Genomic DNA, 19,667 nt, shown 5'->3' with positions numbered 1-19,667 from the left:
CAGCCCTTCACACAGCTGCTGTGTTGGGGTCCCAGTGGAAGGGTATGGGCAGCAAAACCTCTGCAAATGCTTTCTCCTTGAGCCCCTCAGCCCTGTCCTTGAAATCCTTGCCTTTATGAAAGATTATTCACATCATGGATGATGGGGTGCAGTTAGCAAAATAGCTTGATACTAGCATAAATCTAACAACTGCCAATATTAACTATTTACAACCAATTATCAAATATCAGTAAACACCAAAGACCTGCAAAGCACCTTGTTCTCATTAGCAGCCCTATTTCCTAATGGGTCATATCTGGAAAACTTTCATTTAGCATGATTGGAAAGCCTTGGCAATCTTTATGGTGACATACAGGTCAGAGGAACGTCCATAGCTGGACCTGTGTTCAGTAGAAACAGTAGACCCTTGGCTGGCCAGAACACAGCTGCAATCATGCAGAATTGCCAGCCTCCCATCTTGAAAAATCATGAGCCAAATCCCTAGATTAGGGAAATTCAGCTAACATAATATTCCACTTGTAATAACACCTCAAAGCCAGCAATATTATGAATGACACAATAAATTACTGCCCATGGCAATGGCCATATTTACACCAAAATTCAGATTAAGGCACTTGCACCAGGCACTCAAAACCCCATTACTAGCAAACACTGAATTTTGTACAATTTCCCTGACATCCTTTATTTCTGTTCATTTCTGTTGCTGAATCTGCCTAATTATCTTTTACCCTGAAGGGGTAAGGTGATACCTGCTGGTGGCAAAGCCTAAAGCTGGTTCTGAACCCAGCAAGCCACAATGATCTTACTGAGAGCTGTGCACGTTGTGCAGAGAGCAGGGAGGGAGGAGGCTCACACAGAGCACGGTGAGCCCTGAGTACAGACCCACACTCTGTGCAGCCTCAGCAGCAGGGGGACAAGAAGCCTTGCTCAGCTGCACTGCCCTGTGCAGGGCCTGTCTCAAAATCCATAATCAAAATGTGTGCTGTAAAGCACTGTGTGGGAGCATTATCACACATGACTAAGGCATATCATTATATCTGTGACATAAAATTAGTCCAAAAAATACTAAAAAATGCTTAGCCAGGAAAATAATGTTTAGTAATTTCTTTCTCTTTTTCTTTTTTTTTTTTCATTTAAAATATATGTGAGATACCTTGCCTTCAAGATTAGGTCAGGTTTTGTTTTTTCCTCTTCTCTGGCATAAATAAATACTTTCATGTATGCAAATGAGGAGAAAATGTGGCCTCTTTCAGCAATAGCAGCTATCTGCCTGTTGCTACCTTAAAATCACAGCAATCACATCTGGTAACTGCCCTTTTCTCATGTTTCCACTAGTTTTCAGACTTCCTCTTGTGGTAGCTTGAGACTGCGCATCTGGATGTTTTAAACATACAAAGGAACTGCTGGAGCAAGCAAAAGGGAGCACGGTGCTGAGAGCTAAGATGTGCAGATAAGCAACTGGTGCACTTTGCAGCTAAAGTAAAGGAGAGACAGTGGGGAAAAGCTTTTTCCAAAGAGGAGAGCACAAGTTTAGGCAGAATGAAGACTCACATTGGCCGTGGCTTCGTTTTTAAAGTACTATTCGTCCAAGTTTATCTCTTTAACAAAACTTTAGCCGCACCGTCACCAATCATTAAGTTTCCTGGAGACAGCACTCCCAAAACAGACAAAGAGCTAGCAGTGGTAAGTGTTGGTTTCATCTTTTCATCTTTGCTTCGGATTTGTATTGTTGTTTCATAAGCAGATGTTTCTTTCTTGATTCAGCTGAGGCTAAGGAATGACTGTAGCATTCTTTCCCTGGAGTCTCTGGAAGTGCTAGCTAGCTAGCAAAGGTATCAGCTTTCAAAAGTTTAAACTGGAGCCAAGTAATGTTTCCTCTCTTAAAATTTTTTAAGCCAGCAAAGAAAGTCGGTTTTTTTGGGTTTTTTTCCCTTAAGTCTCCAGATACAAAATATTTTCACAAAATCATCATGATTTATAATCAAAAAATTGCAATGGTAAAAGGGGAGAAGGGCAAATAAGAGACATCTAATTTTTTTTACTTAAACCAAGTAGAAGTGAGGGCAGTTGAGACTCCTTAATGTATGCATCATAGCTTTCAGAAGTGTGTTTTCCAGAATGTTTACTGTGGGTTGCATAAACACTACTTTATGGGACACTACAACTGAAAGCTGGCTCGAATTTCAGAAGCCATTGTGACTAGTTTTGCCTTTGGAAAACAATCTCACCAAGGTTTAAACAATTTTTTGTCCCAAATCCAATCTAGAACAAAAAAAAAGGAGTTTGTATTTCTGTATATTAGCAAATTATAGCTCTAACTCTACAGGATTATTTTCTTTTTTTTAGCCCTGTGGACGTTCATAAAAGTGACATTATGGGCAAGTCCATTTAAAGGGAGATTGAGATGGATTATCCTTATTTTAGCATGTAAATTATAGACTAAATTACAGACTAATTATTTCTCTTCTTCAGCAGTAAATCCATTTTAAGGAGGATTGAGATAAATTATTCTTATTTTAGAACGTAGAGACTTGAAAGTTGGTCACTTTTCTTTAGGAGTTTGTGTGCATCTCGGAAAGCTTGCCAGGTTAAAGAAGGTCTGGGGGAGGGTACAGAGAGAATTTCCAGTTGGGAGCTGTGTCAGAAAGTTTAGGAAAAACAGACAAACTGACCCAAATAGGGCATTCCTCAGCCGTTAACAAAACAAATTCACCCAAGGTTTTGCCTTAGCAGCACAGTAGCCAAGAGCTGGGGGCAGGGGCAGTGCATTTGGGAGAGGAGAGTGGGGTCCCACATGTCTACGAGCAATTTAACCACTCTAAGAGAATCTACTTGCTTAGACACAGCCAGGCTTTTATTCAATAATTGCAATCCACATCTCCCCTCATCTCTGTTTCTTTCAAACAACCTATTTATTATGTGTACTCAGAGGAAAATTACAAGCTGGTTTAACACTGCAGTCCTTCTTTGTCTTTCTTGGGGTATTCTTGGGCAATGCTAACTGGCTGCCTTTCCTCACGCCCTCCATCAGAACAGCCCCAACACTCAGCATCAGAACACAAATTGCTATGTTGCAGCTGGACCCTGTTTCATTAATGGGCTGGATCAAAATTCCAGATCACCACAGCTCCCTGCTGACTCTGAGGAAACTGCATTTCACAGCCTAGGCCAAGATGTGGTTTGCATAGACATTACATTTTCTTCAAGATTCTCTCCTCATAGAACAGCTGATCTTGGTCATTTCTCATCTTCAATAAAATCTCCATTTTAGGAAAAGCTGAAAGGGGTTAGCTTTTTATTTAGAATCCTAGCAAGTAAAATTCTTTACCATGCCTCAGTTTATAGTTTTGATTGTATAGCTTGCTCCCAAACCTAAAATGGCAAGAGCAGCAGCCTGGTTCTTCAGTCAGTCCTGACGTGCAGTCTGTATCACACCAGGTACATCACTGGGGGATGCAAGCAGAAGCGTAAGAAAACCCATCAAATTACATGAAATGAAAATTAGGATAAGAAACAAACTGGCTTGGTTTGATTATGTTCTCAATGCATTTCACAGAATTTCCACCAGGCCCCATTAACTATGTGTGGAGAGCAGCTCAGTGGAAGCAAAGATGAAGCCACTGTGTGTCCTTCATTTGCCACTGGAGAAATAGCACATAAGAGGTTACAAAAATCACAAAAGCCAGCCATAGTCTGTGCTCAGTCATGATGGATGGAGGACCTTCTGAAGGAAATGGTGTAACATCTCGGTTAAATCCTTTTCTGAGTAATCCCTGAACCATTTCCTATGCTGAGCAGATGAGGTTAGCCTGGATTTTGTGACGAAGGTGGTGAAAGCTAGGCTTGACCAACTGCAGTTATAAAATATCCTCTGCTTTATTTTGCTGGTGTTGTGGTTTTATCCCCAGTCTCCTGGGTGGACTTAAGCAATTAATTAGACACATGAAACAAGGTTTCTCTTGGAATATTTGGTGGTATGAGAACTTACATGGGCAGTCATTTCGTCAGGCTTCTTGTAATCCTCAGTTTGAAATAGTTCTCCCTGATATTCCCCATATATTTTTGGCAAATGTACCTTTACCTTATTCAGGTGTTTTCCTCCCCTGGACTTGTAGTTAATATGTGGGATAGAATACCTGAAGGGTGTTTTTTCCTCTGCTGCAGACTGTTTTTACTGGGAAGATCAGTGACTTGCAACCTTCCAGTCTCACAGCCCCATTGGCAAGGGCATCCCTCAGCTCTGTGCAGTGCCACCCATGTGGGTGCAGTTTGGGAATACCTGGCGTTCCACATGGCTTCTCTTTCACAGAGGGGCATGAAACACTGCAAACCCATCCTTGAGAGAAGGGGAGGAGACTTCCATGGGTGTGATTTTAGGAGATGCCATCTTTTGGGTCCCTTATGACCACTCTTTTTTAATTAGAAAGAACATTGTGAACTGCCACCACGGCTGTATCAGAAACATCAGTCTGGCCATAATGTGCTGGAGCATTCAATGGAGTTTTAAGTATGCAAATATTGATTGGCTGCAGTGTCCAAGCAACTGAGATGTTACCAAATACTTTCTTCCTCAGGTCTTTGCAATGTCTGACTCAAAAACAAACCCATCCAACATTCAAACAACTCTGTCAGTTTGAGTAAAGAATGGGGTTTTTCTTTGCAATCAATGTGGTCTCATTTGTGGGGTTGCTTTGATTTCTTGAGAAGTTTCTCAATAATGCAGATTCTTCCAACAAAACATTGCACAAAATCTAAAACTGTAAGCAGATTTATGCAACATAAAGAAACAAAAAAAAAGCAATCCCGTTTTTACTTTGTAGTTCTCCATTACAGCTCTATGCTCTAATAACTAAAAGCGATTCATTAAGTAAAGGTGATAGCTAATAATGGAAATGATTGTTTAATTAGCAGTATCATGTGACCAAGGATGCTTTGTGTCAATTTAGAAGATTCTGCTGGTCCCTCACTTACTAGTAATTGTAATTATTAAAAGAAAACTCTCAAATTACAGAAGGAAAGATAACATGGAATTATAGTATTTATTTCTTTATAATGATTAACTATTTATTTCATGAATTTTAAAGTCTTTGTTCTGTGCTTTTTTTTTTTTCCCAAGCAATACCTGAATAAATACTATGGCTGCCCAAAAGACAGTTGCAATTTATTTGTCCTGAAAGATACTCTGAAGAAAATGCAGAAATTTTTCGGGCTGCCTGAAACAGGAGATCTGGATCAAAATACTATTGAGACAATGAAGAAACCCCGCTGTGGTAACCCTGATGTAGCCAATTACAACTTCTTTGCAAGAAAGCCAAAATGGGAAAAGAATCATATAACATACAGGTACAGACTGGTGATGGTGGGTTTTGTCACATATACCCATAGCACTTCCAAGAAATAAGGAGGGCACTTAGAAATGCAGTAGCTGTTTAGAGGGCTAGACAAGATTCCTCTAGTTAGAAGCTCCTGTTGTTTGGATAATTACCATATGCTCTAACAAATACCTCTGTCATTTCAAATTGTAATATATCTGGAAGAATCATATCAACATCAACTGTCTGGTTCTGGTTGAAACTGAAGAGATTTTGGGTTTACTCTTTGCTCTGCAGAGAGCATCCCAAGGGAGCTGGAGCAGGAGCATCTCACCTGCCCATCTGCTCCAGGAGGACCAAAATACTTATTGATTACAGAGGCCAAACTCCTCTTCATTTTGCAGTCCTAAAAAGGAGATGATTAAATAAATTTTAAAATCAAACAATTGTATTTCAGACACATACAAACATGAGTTACAACAAGTAACAAGTTACAACTATTGCAATAAGTTTGGCAATTTCATCTTCTGAAGAGTTAGGGACCAATACAGCTCTCATTGTGGTAAAAAACTCATTCCCTTATGTGCCCCATGAACAAACACCACGAATGAGAAAAAAAGGAGATTTATTGTAGCTACTTGACTTAGTCTGCTGTTCCCTCACAAGTTTGGACTCAAAGCATCCCTTGGGCTGCAACTAACCTAATAACAACTGAAAAAACTGTGGCAGCTCTCACAGCCCCTACTTGCTGATGTGTTTCCTCTGAATCTTCCTCATCCTCCTTAGGCACAAAGTAGTTTCCCTCACTATGCACAGCCCCTGCAGCAAAGAATTGGAAACTTGTCTTTTGTCTTTACATGGAATATAGCAGACTATAGTACAAGGCATGAGAAGTGCATTGAAACATATGAAGAAGAAAGCAATAAACTTAAGAGTTTGTCCCTTTCTCAGGTCAGGCCTACAGCTTTGTCTTACATGCTTTTTCCTCCTATTTCCCCATGTATTTTATTGCCAATGTATCCCACACACAGATAAAGGATTAGCATTCCACAGGGATTAAACAATATATGGTCAGCAATAAAGTGAGGGAGAAGGGCTGCTTTACTTTCTTATTAAAGAGCAAAACAATTCACACTTGAATCTTTCAGAATGTTACTGAGCTCCTTTTCTGGTCTCAGTGCTGGTGCAAAACCCAGAATGTTTTGTGCAAGGCCCACCAGCCATCAAGGCTTTACAGCATCTGGGTTTGTAATTTTCTTCTTGCTGCTGAGTCAATTCCAAAAGAAAATAAACAGCAAGTGCCACCTCTAAACTCATCTCTGAATCAAAGGGAGGTGTTTAGGTCTCAGGGTTACCTCTTAGCTGGTTTCACTGCTGAGCTTCCTGAGCGTGCTGAGCAGTAAACAGCTAATACAGGGAGGATGTTTGTGTGTTACTTAACTGTTGCTTTTACCTCTAAGGATTATAGGCTATACCCCGGATTTGGATCCTGAGACAGTGGATGATGCCTTTGCTCGAGCCTTTCAAGTCTGGAGTGATGTCACACCGCTGAGATTTAACCGGATACACGATGGAGAAGCAGACATTATGATTAATTTTGGTCGATGGGGTATATTTTTCTATTTTTACTTAAGTTTTTGGGTTTGTTCATGTCATTAATCCTCAGTTTAGAGTGATCCACCCTCAATAAGTAGCACCCATGAGCCTTTCTGGCAAACCTTGTCCTAGTTCACACTTGGCTCATACAAGCTAAGATCTCATTTCACTAAGACTAAGACTTATACATTAGAGAGAGAGAGAAGTATTTATACAATATCCTTACACTATATTTATCTTTCCAAAAGAGAATTGCTAGGGGCAACATTTTATTTTTAAATTTACAAATCAGAAATAGAACTGAGACATATTGGTACAGATCTTCAGATGGTGTGAGCTGGCTTCCTGCCACAGAAGAGAATGGAATGCCATCATACCATTTATTTATAGCTCTGTATGCTGTTTTCCAGTGATACTGGTGAGGGTTCTAACATATTAGAGCTTAAAAATGGATTTTTGACTTCCTATTTTGACTCCATAGCCGCTTTCCATTCTCTTATCATGGCAGAATGCAAGCTTTCAATGCACTCTGTGATCTTGAAAAATTTAAAATATCATAAGCTGAACTATGGTTTGAGTACAGCCGATGATGGGCAACTTGATTCATTTTCATTGTGCATGTCTTCTCAATTAATTTTGGTTTCCCCTGAAGGAATTTTTATGGCTTTTCAGTGTAAACATGGGACATCTAACTTCTTCTGGATAGTCACAGAATTTTTAATACTAATGAAGATACTTCTGCAGCCAATTTCTTGGGAGGTAGACTTTGGAAGTTGAGTGAACAGTTCAAAGAATAACTGAACTCTTTGTAAAAGTTTTCATTTCAAGCTGGTTTTCTTTGCTTTAGCTACTGATGAGGTGACCTCAAAAGCTGCAGAGATTCTGTACACTCAGGACTTCAGATCCTCATCCAGACTGGCTCAGTTTGCCAAAAAAAAAAAAAAGGTCTACAAAAGCCGAAGTGTTTCTGCTGGTTTTAGTACTTGGCTGCAGCCAGCTAAGAAACTGTGGGCAAAGAGTGGCTCCTTCCACATTCAGTCATTGCTATCACTGTACTGCAGGTCAGATTCACAGGGGCTGAGACATCCACAAGGTTTCTTCATTTTTAACCCTTCTCGTAAATAACAGGTCTACTTTGAAGTAAATGGGATTGCAGCCCCTAATATAGGTCAAAATCTTGTACTTCACAACTGACACACTGGTCTCCTGAAGGGAATGAACTGAACTTGTATTAGGAGTGACACCAGCCTGAAATCAGTGTAACAGAGGAGAGAATCAGGCCTGTGTATTTAGGGCTTCTGTTAAATGCCAAGACATCAGACCAAAAGACCAGAAATGATGCAACTGGAGATGCTGGCAGCCAGCTTTGATGCACAGGTCAGTGTGGTGGGAGAGCTATGAATACCAGGGCTATGCCCGTGCCAGCCTCCTTACCCACAAGTGGTGAACTTCCAAGAAAAGCCTACAGTGTAATAACAGCAGAGCTGCTTAACCTGCTGCTGCCCTGTGAGCTGCCTGAGTCCTGGAGGGCTTGAAGTGAAGGATGAACAGGCTCCTTCAGGGCTCAGAGCAGCAGGAGCAAGCTGGTTTTCCAGAGCTCACTGCCGAGACACCCAGCTGTGCCTTCCTGCTGGGGCAGTGAGTACCCTGCAAAAAGAGCACAGCAATCTCAGCTGCAGCAGAAAAGAGCAGCCTGCAAGGTGAAATCTGACTTTACTTTCCAATCTCTGTGTTGGAGAGTGGTAGGAACTACCTGGAAATATCCCTCATACACAATATTTAAGTTACAGCTCCCCATCAGCCCCCACCAGTCATACATCTCAGGTACAATACTTCTCTGTTCTTCATAATTTTTCATTTCTTTCCACCACACTTAGGAGATATAAAATACCATGCTGTGACAACTGCAGTGCTGACACTTCATGTTCTTTTTAAGAACTGGCTGCTTCTCTTCTGGATCAGTCTTGCTAGTACAACCCAAACCAATAAATTCACTCACTAAAGTATTCTGCTGTTGTCTTGGATGGGAAAGTAGACATGATAATCATCATTCATGTATAGACTCTGCCTGAGGTCATTAGAAACTGCTCTTTTTTGTCTGCTCACTCCTGCAGAACATGGTGATGGCTATCCCTTTGATGGCAAAGATGGTCTCCTGGCTCATGCCTTTGCACCAGGACCAGGAATTGGAGGAGACTCCCATTTTGATGATGATGAACTGTGGACTCTTGGGGAGGGACAAGGTACCAGACTTTTTTATGTTTCAGAACATATGGTCTGCTGGCTGCTCTATTTTAATGCTGCATTAAATGCTTTTATTGACTGTCAGTAAATATTAGGAGGTGAAAATTCATTTATACTATTTAAAATTTCTGCCACTAAAAAAATGCTATGCATCAGTAACTTATCTATGCATTTGTATATATTCCAGCACCAATACAGTATTCATAAGACTCCATGTGACAAACTGAAACAAACCCCAGGATCTGGGTGGATTTGTGTTTCTACCCTGTCCCCCCTGCTACAGCAAATGTCATGCAAGGCCCATTGGAAATATCAAAGTGGTTTATGAGGCACAAGGCATGTTCAGCTCATGTTCAGCTGCTGCCTGGAACCTTTGAAACTATACTGAACATTTTAGACCATATTACTTAAGAAACTAAATTACTAAATGTATTAACAGCACTCTTTTAACTTTGCCTTGCCATAGTAACAACATATATATTTTTCTGAGCTGATTCTAACACTTCACCATGAGTAATATCCATGGAATTATTTTAAAATTACCAGTTTATATTTCAGCTATGATCATCTTGCCAATAGAAAGACCAGCAGCATATTGAATTTCAAAGTGGAAATTCAGACTGCATTTCTATATCGGTATCTTCCAAGAAAAGAGGATGCCCACAAACTGTATTTTTTGTATCAGTGGGTGGCTAATTTCACCACTACATTTGTTCTCCTTACAGTGGTCAGAGTGAAGTATGGAAATGCAGATGGTGAATATTGCAAATTTCCCTTCTGGTTCAATGGCAAGGAGTACAACAGCTGCACCGATGCAGGACGCAGCGATGGATTCCTCTGGTGCTCCACAACCAAAGACTTCGATACAGATGGGAAATATGGATTTTGTCCCCATGAGTGTGAGTAGACCAATGTTTCTACTGGTTTTTTCCTATCAGACTGTTCTTTTCTCCTTTGCTTGTCCACTTCTTCTTGTGCTTTTCCCACTTCCTTCCCTTTCAGATAAAGGAATGAATGTTTCAGAAATCATAATAACATACCAGTATCTGTACAAAATTATTAGAACTCCATGAAAACTAAGACTGTACTTCATTTCTACCTGCTTGGAATATGAACAGAACTCTCTTTCACAAGAATTTTATTTCATAATAATTTGCAGATTAGACAAAGTATATAATGTATATAGCCATATATGCATTAGATACTTCATGTAGCCATAACTTTTTTTAACTACACACAAGATCATCATTATTATCTTTCAAATGTATTTATGACAATGTTTCCTGTTAAAACAACAGGAACATATATTTCTGTGTTTGAAAATCTTGATGAGTCTTTACAGCTTGAGGATATAGCATTTCAGACAATTTCTTGGTATGAGTGTTAATTTCATCTCCTGTACAGCAGGAAACCTTTAGAGAAGCAATTTAGTGTAATTGGCTGTAGCCTACTGAGGTAATTTATCAGTAGTGAGAAGAGCAGAGAAGGTAAGGTGCTTTCAGCCACTCATTGCACCTCCTGTTTGCTGGTTCCTGGCACAGATATTAGCAGCCATTCCCAGTACTGCAGTTTCCCACATTAATGTTTTTCCCTTTGTACATAACCAACAGCTTTGGGGAGGGTTTCATCAATATTTACCTTTCATATCAAGCCCTGGGTCACTAAAACTCCTGCCTACTACCCCTGGGCCATAACACATAAGAAGAGAGTTTTAAAGAGAACAAACCAGAAAGCAATGGTGTTTTTTTTCAGATTCATGCTAATCCTGCTTGAAACAATAGCACTAAACTTACAATATTATGGCTGCATGCAGTCAGCACAAGGAAAGACTGCTGAAAGAAAGTTAGTGATGCCTTAAGCTCACAACACATGTTCAGGGGTTTGCCAGCCAAGAGTGCACAAGTAGAGCCCAACATGTCCCAGCACACAAGTACTGTCACCTATGTACATGTATTGATATGTGTATGTCTGAAAAGAAACACATTTTTCAAAAGTTTGCAGGTATAAGTACATAGAAAAAATTCAAAACAGCATTCCCTGGAATCCTGTTGTAGCCAAACACTAAATGGATTCCTGCTTGAAAAATTTTTGGGCTTTTTCAAGCAAGACCATACAGTTTCAAATACAAGATTATGTATTTTCTGCATCAGGATGGCAATGGCTTCTAAAGACAATCTGTTGTAGAACATATCAGTCTTCTAGCCCTAATGTGGTAAAATGTTATTCTTTAATTTCCAAACCCCTCATTGCCTGTTATAGATCACATTTAGAGCTGGGATCTACCCTGGTGATAGCTATTTTTACAATTATAGAGGCTGAACAAGCAGGAGTATGAACTTTACACAGACTACAATTAATTTTTTTAAAAAGTTATTGTTAGTGGTATGAATTTCAGGATATTCACTTCAGCAGGCTATAAGTGTGCACATGCACATAACTGCACATGTACAATCTTTTTTTTTTTTTTTTTTTTGTGAAGCTGCCATCTCCTTCATTTCCCACCTTTCCCCAAATCTCCTCTTCCTCGGGTTACTTCTTTCAGCCAGAAAAGATAAAAATTTGGCTCATTTATTAAAAATACTGCAAGCACTCAGATACAGTCAGAAGGAAACCCAGATTACAGGCAGCTGGAGAAATGCAAATCCACAGAGCCTGACTGATACACCTTTGTAACATCCTAAAGTCATGCAAGGCTGAAAATGTAAGCAGTGAAGCACTGTCAGAGGGAGCTGGTTCTGAAAGTGAAGTTCCTGGAAATGCCAGTGTCAGGGTTTCTGAAATGGAACAGAAGGGTTTCAGCCTTTTGTTTCTGATGTAATTGTTTTGCAAGATCCATGAGCAGTTATGCACAGATGTTTCTTATTAAGTGCAGAGTGGCATTGTTCACTCATTATTCCAAGGCACCATTTGCTAAACCCCAGCTAATACATTCAGATAGGGGAGGATTTACATCAGACACTGTGTTGGGGACAACATTCCTGGTTGTTGGCCTTTGTTTCTCTCATGCTTAACTCACTGAAGTTAGTCCCAATTCTTGTCATTGTAGAGCCACAGTGCATATATGGAAACATCTTTACTGCTATGGTGCTGCACCAGGCTTCTCTAAAGTTAATCCCAGATCTGTACCCCAATCTGTAAACTGATTTAACTATAGTTTGTCAAAGCAAAAGGTAAAGCAGAAAGTTATCTACCAACTACCCAAATCTTACACAGGTGTGCTGAACTTCTCCTTTGGGATCAAGGGACCTTGATATCTCTCATTTCCAAACTCCACTGACACTACAGGCAGTTTAGGCTCCTAACTTTGGTCCTCCAAGATCTAATAATTGTCTCTATGCCTGTACCTGCCTCACACTCCCCACAGTTCCAACAGGCTGCTGCCTGACAGCTCTCCCAGGCAGAGCCCTGCTGGAGCTGCAGCCACCTCCACCTTGGATCTGTGCCACAGGGGTTTTAGCAGCCTTCCAGCCCGAGGTTTCCTGACATCACAACTGGTTGATTTTTCTAGGGAGAGCTAAAAGGGAAGTTCACCTATTCGTAATGCCCACTCTGAATCTGCTCTCATGTCAGGGTATCTTCACCAGTTTCTAAATTGCTGAGCTTACCATGAAACAAAACAAGGCCCTCTAAGATCCCCTTACAAGTAAATTGCCCCTTTGTTTTGGGGAAACTGCCCCAGTCTCCAACTTTCATTAACATTAAAGCAATTTTATAGTAAGGAGGGGGGGGGGGGTTGAAAACTTAATAAACCATTGTTGTTACCATCACATGATGCAGCCTCAAGCAAAATGAAAAACTGCATTCTGACTGTGACTCAGAAAGGCTGCATGCAAACTGAGAGACTGGCTTTCCATATGGTTTTTGCAACTCAGCCACATGTAAACCAATATATAAAAGGCTATTAAAATGCAGAGTTTGCCAGACCTAGAGCTGGAAGAAGCTCAGGGTAAGTGAGCCATGTAAACAACTCAGTTTCATGAGAAAGATTTCTGCTTCTCAGGGTTGAGCCATGGGGCCTTGTTTGTGCATATGGACTGACAATAAACACTCTTCATCCCCTCTCCTCTCCCAGAAGACCAATGCAAAACCTTCAGGAGCACTGACCAAGCAAAGGACAGGAGAAGCCTCCAGTGTCCAGCTTTCTTGGTCCAGTCATATTTGTCCTCTCCAAATTCTCTATTGAGTGGCTGAGCAGAGATTCTCAGAAATGAGAAGCAAACATAGAGGAAGAACCTACAGGTTATTATTCAATTTTACTGTACACCAGCATTTTGAGAAACTCTGCCCAAAGCCTGCCATTCTAGCTAACATCTCCGACAGAAGGCGAGTGAATCAGCACAGAGCTAAGGGGCATGAGTGACTTGCTCAGAATCCTGTTTTTAAATGCTGTTTTAAGAAGGAATATCAAGTTTGTGTTATGAGTTTGTGCTGAGATCAACCAGACATTCCCTTCTGTACACTTGTGAGACTGTAACAGCCCTGGTCTCTCTTGCCAAGGCATTTCAGTGCTGGTGTAAAGCAGAGGTTCTGAGTGTGAGGTCCATCACATCTGACGGTGTCCATCGTCTGTCCAGACCTGGGCACATTCCCACAGGGACACTGGGATTCCTTGTCGATACTGAGCTTTGTGCATTGACATTTTCCTCGCCCCTTCTCCCTGCAGCACTTTTTACCATGGGTGGCAATGGTGATGGGCAGCCATGCAAGTTTCCCTTCAAATTCCAAGGCCAGTCCTACGAGCAGTGCACGACCGAAGGCAGGACAGACGGGTACCGATGGTGCGGCACCACTGAGGACTACGACCGGGACAAGAAATACGGATTCTGCCCAGAGACGGGTACGAGGAAGGTTGCTTGCATAACACAGACTGTTTGGTCATTGTTCTAACAAGTCTCCTTTGGCACACTTTCCCCAGAGCACACAAAAGTTGATGAGTTAAACCCAATTTCAGCAGGGGTGGCCAAGGATGTAACTGGAACAGGAGCAATCTGTTGGTGGGTCACAGCACAGGTTTGTCAGGAATAAAAATGGCAATGAACCTACAAATGCATAGCTACCACTGCAGGAAAATAACAAGCAGATTACAATTTGTTAATGGCGCTGGAAGGGAAGTCTCATGAGACAGAAGAAAGTCTGATTAATATTTTGACTTAATACTTACCGTGTACACTTGTAAAAAAGGAATCCTGTTTAGTATGTTAAGCTTGTGTTAATAGATCTTTTCAGCAATTGGAAAAAACTAAGTGAAATGGTTTAACCATGAAATTTCAGCTTTCTTCACACTTTTTTTATACTTTCTAATGTGAGTTTTACTACAAAAAGGAACAAAAATTAATTTATAGTGTTGAATAGCTTGGCAGGTGTTCGTTTTGTGACACTAGAGCCATAAGCATAGAGATGAAATGAACCATGGCAATTCTAAAATCTCTGTCTTTTAACAGAGCCAATGGGAAGCTACATTCAAACCTACATGCATCTTGCTTTTTGATTTTTTGGAATCTCTTGAAAATGGCCTTACTGGTATTCAGCTTTCTGTTACTTTTGATAACCAGGTGTAACCCTTCCATTTTACATTACAGATGTTAAAAAAAAAGAAAAGAAAGGATCAAATTCATTATAACTTGCTACAAGGTTAGGAAGAGAAAATTCTAAAGGATCATTCAACAGACAAAAGAAGCAGTATATCTAGAATCAATATATTCAAAGTCCTAGGTAATACAGTCACTATCATTGGAAGTAAGAAATACACTTAGTTTAAGCTTTTTAATTCCAGCATAAAAGGCTATTAATAAATAATAATGAATGAGAAATAAATACTAATAAATAATTAGGCACACAACCAGCTTTGCCTCTGTATTGCTGTCATGTACCTTCCCATAAGACAGACCATAATTGGAAAGGAACTGTAATTTCCAGGTAGCTTTGTAAATGAATTTAAAGGAGTTTTATATTCTTTTCATATTCTGTTCATGACACCTACTTTAAACTGTTATTTTAAATGCAGTTACATCCTCTTCCCTCTAGAAATACTTGTACCTGCACATACAAGTATTATTTCTTATATATTACTGCCATATACTATATAGATGAGAACACAGGAAAATTTCTCAAGTTTTTGCAAAAATAATGGTTTAAAAACAGTTATCCCCATTTAATGCATCCTTTTCTTTAAAAAAATGTTTAAAATCACATACTTTTCAATGGCATCCTGCTTCTTATTATATTTTATTAAATATTATATTTATATTATATATTACATAAGTTATATTATATATTACATAAGTTATATTATATATTACATAAGTTATATTATATATTACATAAGTTATATTATATTATATTATATTATATTATATTATATTATATTATATTATAATTAAATAGTCTATTTATTAGGATATATAAAGCTTATTCTTCAGTGGGACGCCCACCAGCCAGGTGGATATTCAACAGCTCTTTAACCTTTCTGACACTTACTATACCTTCCACCTAAACACTTTAAACCACTTTAAAATAACACCAGGAATGAGCATTAAAAGATACTTGCTGGGAATCACCTTCCAAAAAAGATTAAGCAGAAAGTTATCCCACAATTCAAGCTGTACCATCACGATAACATTTGCAGAAAGTGTGTGGGAGCTGAAACTTCAGTGCAAATGTATTAGGCAGTCTCCTAAAAAAAAAAGTGAATTTAAGTATTTTTATGTACCTAGATCTTTAGCATTTGTTACTTTAGCATTTGTTGCTTTTCTTCATCTTGGTAAAATGCATAAGTTAAAGTGCTGCTTTCCCAGAGCTGTGAACATGAGTCCAGGGCTCCTTCTCACCCCCACCAAAACTATTGGCAAGTCCATTGCAATGGCAATGTGTAGATTTTTCCTTTTTAATTCTGTCCAACAACTTTCAAATGTTACTTCTACCCTTACTCTTCAAATTCCTGGAAGGACCGCACCGTTTCTGCTTCCTTCCTGCTTTAGTGCAGTTCAGAAGACGCAAAGGGGACCCCCTTCTCACCGTGTTCTCCTGTCATTTTGCACAGCCATGTCGACAGTTGGTGGGAATTCCGAGGGAGCTCCCTGTGTGTTCCCCTTCATCTTCCTTGGGAACAAGTACGAGTCGTGCACCAGCGCGGGGCGCAGCGACGGCAAGCTCTGGTGCGCCTCCACCAGCAGCTACGACGACGACCGCAAGTGGGGCTTCTGTCCCGACCAAGGTGACACCTCTTGTCACAACACAGGGCTCACTGGGCAGTGCCCACACCCATGGCAGCAGCTGTGCAATGAGGTCACGCTCATCACTCCAGCGCTTCTCCCTGAAATCTCAGCAAAGTCCCTGTACTGAAGCGTGAGACGACAGCTAGAGAGTCACACCCAGAGCTCGTCTGAAATACTCAGATTTTCTAAAGCCATAGTGATGCAGGATCCCTCCAAAATACAAAACCATTAAATAAATCAATGAGTTAATAGATGTTTTTCTCCCCACCAGTTTTTCCTTCCAAGGCTAAAAGCCACAAGTACTTATAGCATTTTGCTAGTATGCAATAAATTATACACTAATACAAATTAGGAACAAACACTAAATGTAAAAACTTAATACATTCATTAATGACATTGGGAAGGATGAAAAACATGTTTAAGAAGTGTGACAGTATAAAGTTTATGTAGCTAATATCGTTATTTGAAATTACTTTTGTTAATATTTGCCATATTTTAACAAGGGCAAAAAGCCTTTTACATATTTACAAATAAATGCTAGATTTGGGGGAGTTATTCTAGAAAGAAAGAAACCTGACAAATTTCAGAGACTGTTCGGGCATAGTTGATAAAATCTCATTCTATGATAAAAGGTTATTTCTAACCTAACAATATTTGGTACAGCAGTACTGATTCAGAGTCTGTTCTCAGAGATGCATATTTACAGACCTTTTTATCACTTACAAGCCATTTCATGGTGAAAAGGAAGATTTGACATCTAGATTGCAAGTTCAATTCTTCTGTATCTAAAAGGCATGTCCAATGTTATTTCCTACACTTCCTTTTCTCACACAAGTATTAAGGCTGTGCTCAGAGTCACTTGCATGGGAGACAGCAGCAAAGATCACCCACAAAGGAAGGTTTTAGAACCTCTCCAGTGAAATGGCATTATTGGCAAGAGGTGTGATGTTCCCCATGGGAGGCTGTAAATATTAATCATTATTATTTGTTGTGAATGACCTGTGTGGTACAATTCTATTTAAATGCAAGCAGCTAACACTGTCTTCCTGTGTTATTCAGGGTACAGTCTCTTCTTGGTTGCTGCCCATGAATTTGGCCATGCTATGGGATTAGAGCACTCTGAGGACCCGGGAGCTCTCATGGCCCCCATCTACACCTACACCAAGAACTTCCGTCTCTCTCAGGATGACATTAAAGGGATCCAGGAGCTATATGGTAAAGTCCTCCCCCATCAGCAGAACTCATCAGAAAATCAGGCAGCACAGGCTGAAATCTGGCACTCAGAATTTGCAGTGAATTACAAACGGCACAATCCCACCAGTGCCAGAAACATCCTCTGCTCCTTTCCCCCTGCTTTCTTCATATTACAAGGCCTCCTAATTCAATCAAATATCACAACTTAAGGATGACAGATCACTAAATTTACTGAATGAAAAGGAGCATCAAAATACCCCATCAACAAAATTTTAGATGAGAATTTCTAGTGCCTTTACTGGGACAATGAAATGCCATGTTTGTCTCTAGCTTGAAATACCTGATGTGGGTGGGCTTGGATGTCACTTTCGGAAACACTCTGAGCTTCCCAGACTGTGACCCTCTGCAAGAGGGGAAGGACATTGTTTCCTCTGTCCCAGCTTGGAAACAGCTTACATTGCCTTCCCACAGTTCAAGCTGTACCATCACAATAACATTTGCAGAAAATGTGTGGGAGCTGAAACTTCAGTGCAAATGCATTAGGCAGACCCCCAAACAAAAAGTGAATTTAAGTATTTTTATATAGCTACATCTTTAGCACTCGCTGTTTCTCCACAGATAGTCTTAGTAAAATGCATAAGTGGTATCATGATTATGATTCCTTCCATGTATACATTTTCTACCTTGCAGAGGCACCAGTACACTAAAGTCAATTAAGCAGTCATTCCCATGTTCAATTTCTCTTTCTGTGCTTTTCACTTTTCTACTGAGAGATCTTTTTAACTGTGACTATATTCTACAGTATTCCCCACCTCAGAAATTTTAATAAGAATATGCCAAAAATATTATCACATGAGGCAGAAATCTGATTTGAATCTTCAGTATTCCTTGTTCTTAGCTGCTTTAATTAAGAATGGGAATTGAGACATGGTCAAGATTAAGTGAGTTTTCTGAGCCCAAACCGTGTATCTTTGATAAGAGTTCAGAACTTAACCCAGGTGTCTTAAAGCATGCTTCAAGATCCAAGATGAAACTACCTTTCTTCGTCTTTTTAACTCATATAACCCATTACAAACAGCTTTCCATGTAAAATAAGTATTCAAAAAAAACTTCTCGCTTTGTTGTTTTCACAAATCAACTACACTCAATTTTTTTCTCATACAGTAAATTAACCCAATGTCTGAGAAAAGGAGGCAAATATCCCAAGCCTAATAATAATACCAAATAAAATAAAACAGATGGGAAAATGCATGCTCTGAAAAGCATATTTTGATTCTTGGTAAGGGCAGAAAGATCATATAAATGGCTCAACATGCAGCTTTGTAACTTGCCAAATACTGGCACTTCTTTAAAAAAGAGCAATCCACTTTGACATCTTTCTCAGCAGAGCTGCACATAATTCTGAGTACAAGGGCTTTGAAATCTTTATCTTCTTTTTAGAAGCCAGCAAAATAAAAATTGTAGTGTTCACTTCTGAACCCAGTGTAGTCACTTCTTATTATCTCTCAGGTTAAACAGGCAGCACAGACAGACACAGACAGGCACCATGTCTCAAATGAGGCCACACAGAGGATTAAGGCAGGAGTGGAAGTCAAGGCTTCCTCAACTCTGCCCAACCACCCTTCTTCTGAAGAGGGTTCATTATCAGTTTTTCCTCCTTCAAGAACTCTCTCCAAATGATTACCCTTTTAGAAGCTCTTGCTCTCCACGGAACCTGTGCAGCCCTTCATTCCCACGTAACAGAATGTCTCTGTTCACCATCACAGAGGTGTCACCTGATGTGGGGCCAGGACCAGGACCAGGACCAGGCCCACAGCCAACCCTTGGACCTGTCACTCCAGAGCTCTGCAAACATGAAATTGTGTTTGATGGAGTTGCACAAATTAGAGGAGAAACGTTTTTCTTCAAAGACAGGTAAGTGAGATAAACTGCCTACCAAGAGAACTTCAAGTGAAGGAATCTGTGAGACCTATTCACCAAAATCTAGACATTTGTTATCAGGCACAATATCCACCCTTTGTTTTGTGTGTTCAGGGATGGGAAAGTGTCCTGATCAACTCCTAAGGGAAATGGTTTAATTCAGGCTGAGTCCAAAGTCATTATGTGA

At 40.0% G+C, this 19,667-nt stretch overlaps 1 protein-coding gene across 1 annotated transcript in view; it reads left to right on the top strand.

The window, feature by feature from the left end:
- Nucleotides 1-1,449: 1,449 nt before the first annotated feature.
- The window catches only part of MMP2 (matrix metallopeptidase 2), a 28,182-nt gene continuing 9,964 nt past the window's right edge, over nt 1,450-19,667 (top strand). The window contains exons 1-9 of the mRNA XM_084215182.1: nt 1,450-1,683; nt 5,117-5,343; nt 6,773-6,921; nt 9,023-9,151; nt 9,878-10,051; nt 13,816-13,989; nt 16,192-16,365; nt 17,426-17,581; nt 19,327-19,474. Of these exons, the coding sequence (XP_084071308.1) occupies nt 1,540-1,683; nt 5,117-5,343; nt 6,773-6,921; nt 9,023-9,151; nt 9,878-10,051; nt 13,816-13,989; nt 16,192-16,365; nt 17,426-17,581; nt 19,327-19,474 (1,475 nt within the window). The 5' untranslated portion in view covers nt 1,450-1,539. The remainder of the gene's footprint in view (nt 1,684-5,116; nt 5,344-6,772; nt 6,922-9,022; nt 9,152-9,877; nt 10,052-13,815; nt 13,990-16,191; nt 16,366-17,425; nt 17,582-19,326; nt 19,475-19,667) is intronic.

This window comes from Fringilla coelebs, assembly GCF_963513975.1.
Source record: "Fringilla coelebs genome assembly, chromosome: 14".
Taxonomy (NCBI): domain Eukaryota; kingdom Metazoa; phylum Chordata; class Aves; order Passeriformes; family Fringillidae; genus Fringilla; species Fringilla coelebs.
The sequence above is the reverse complement of the archived record's forward strand: the minus strand, read 5'-3'. Positions and strand labels throughout refer to the sequence as shown.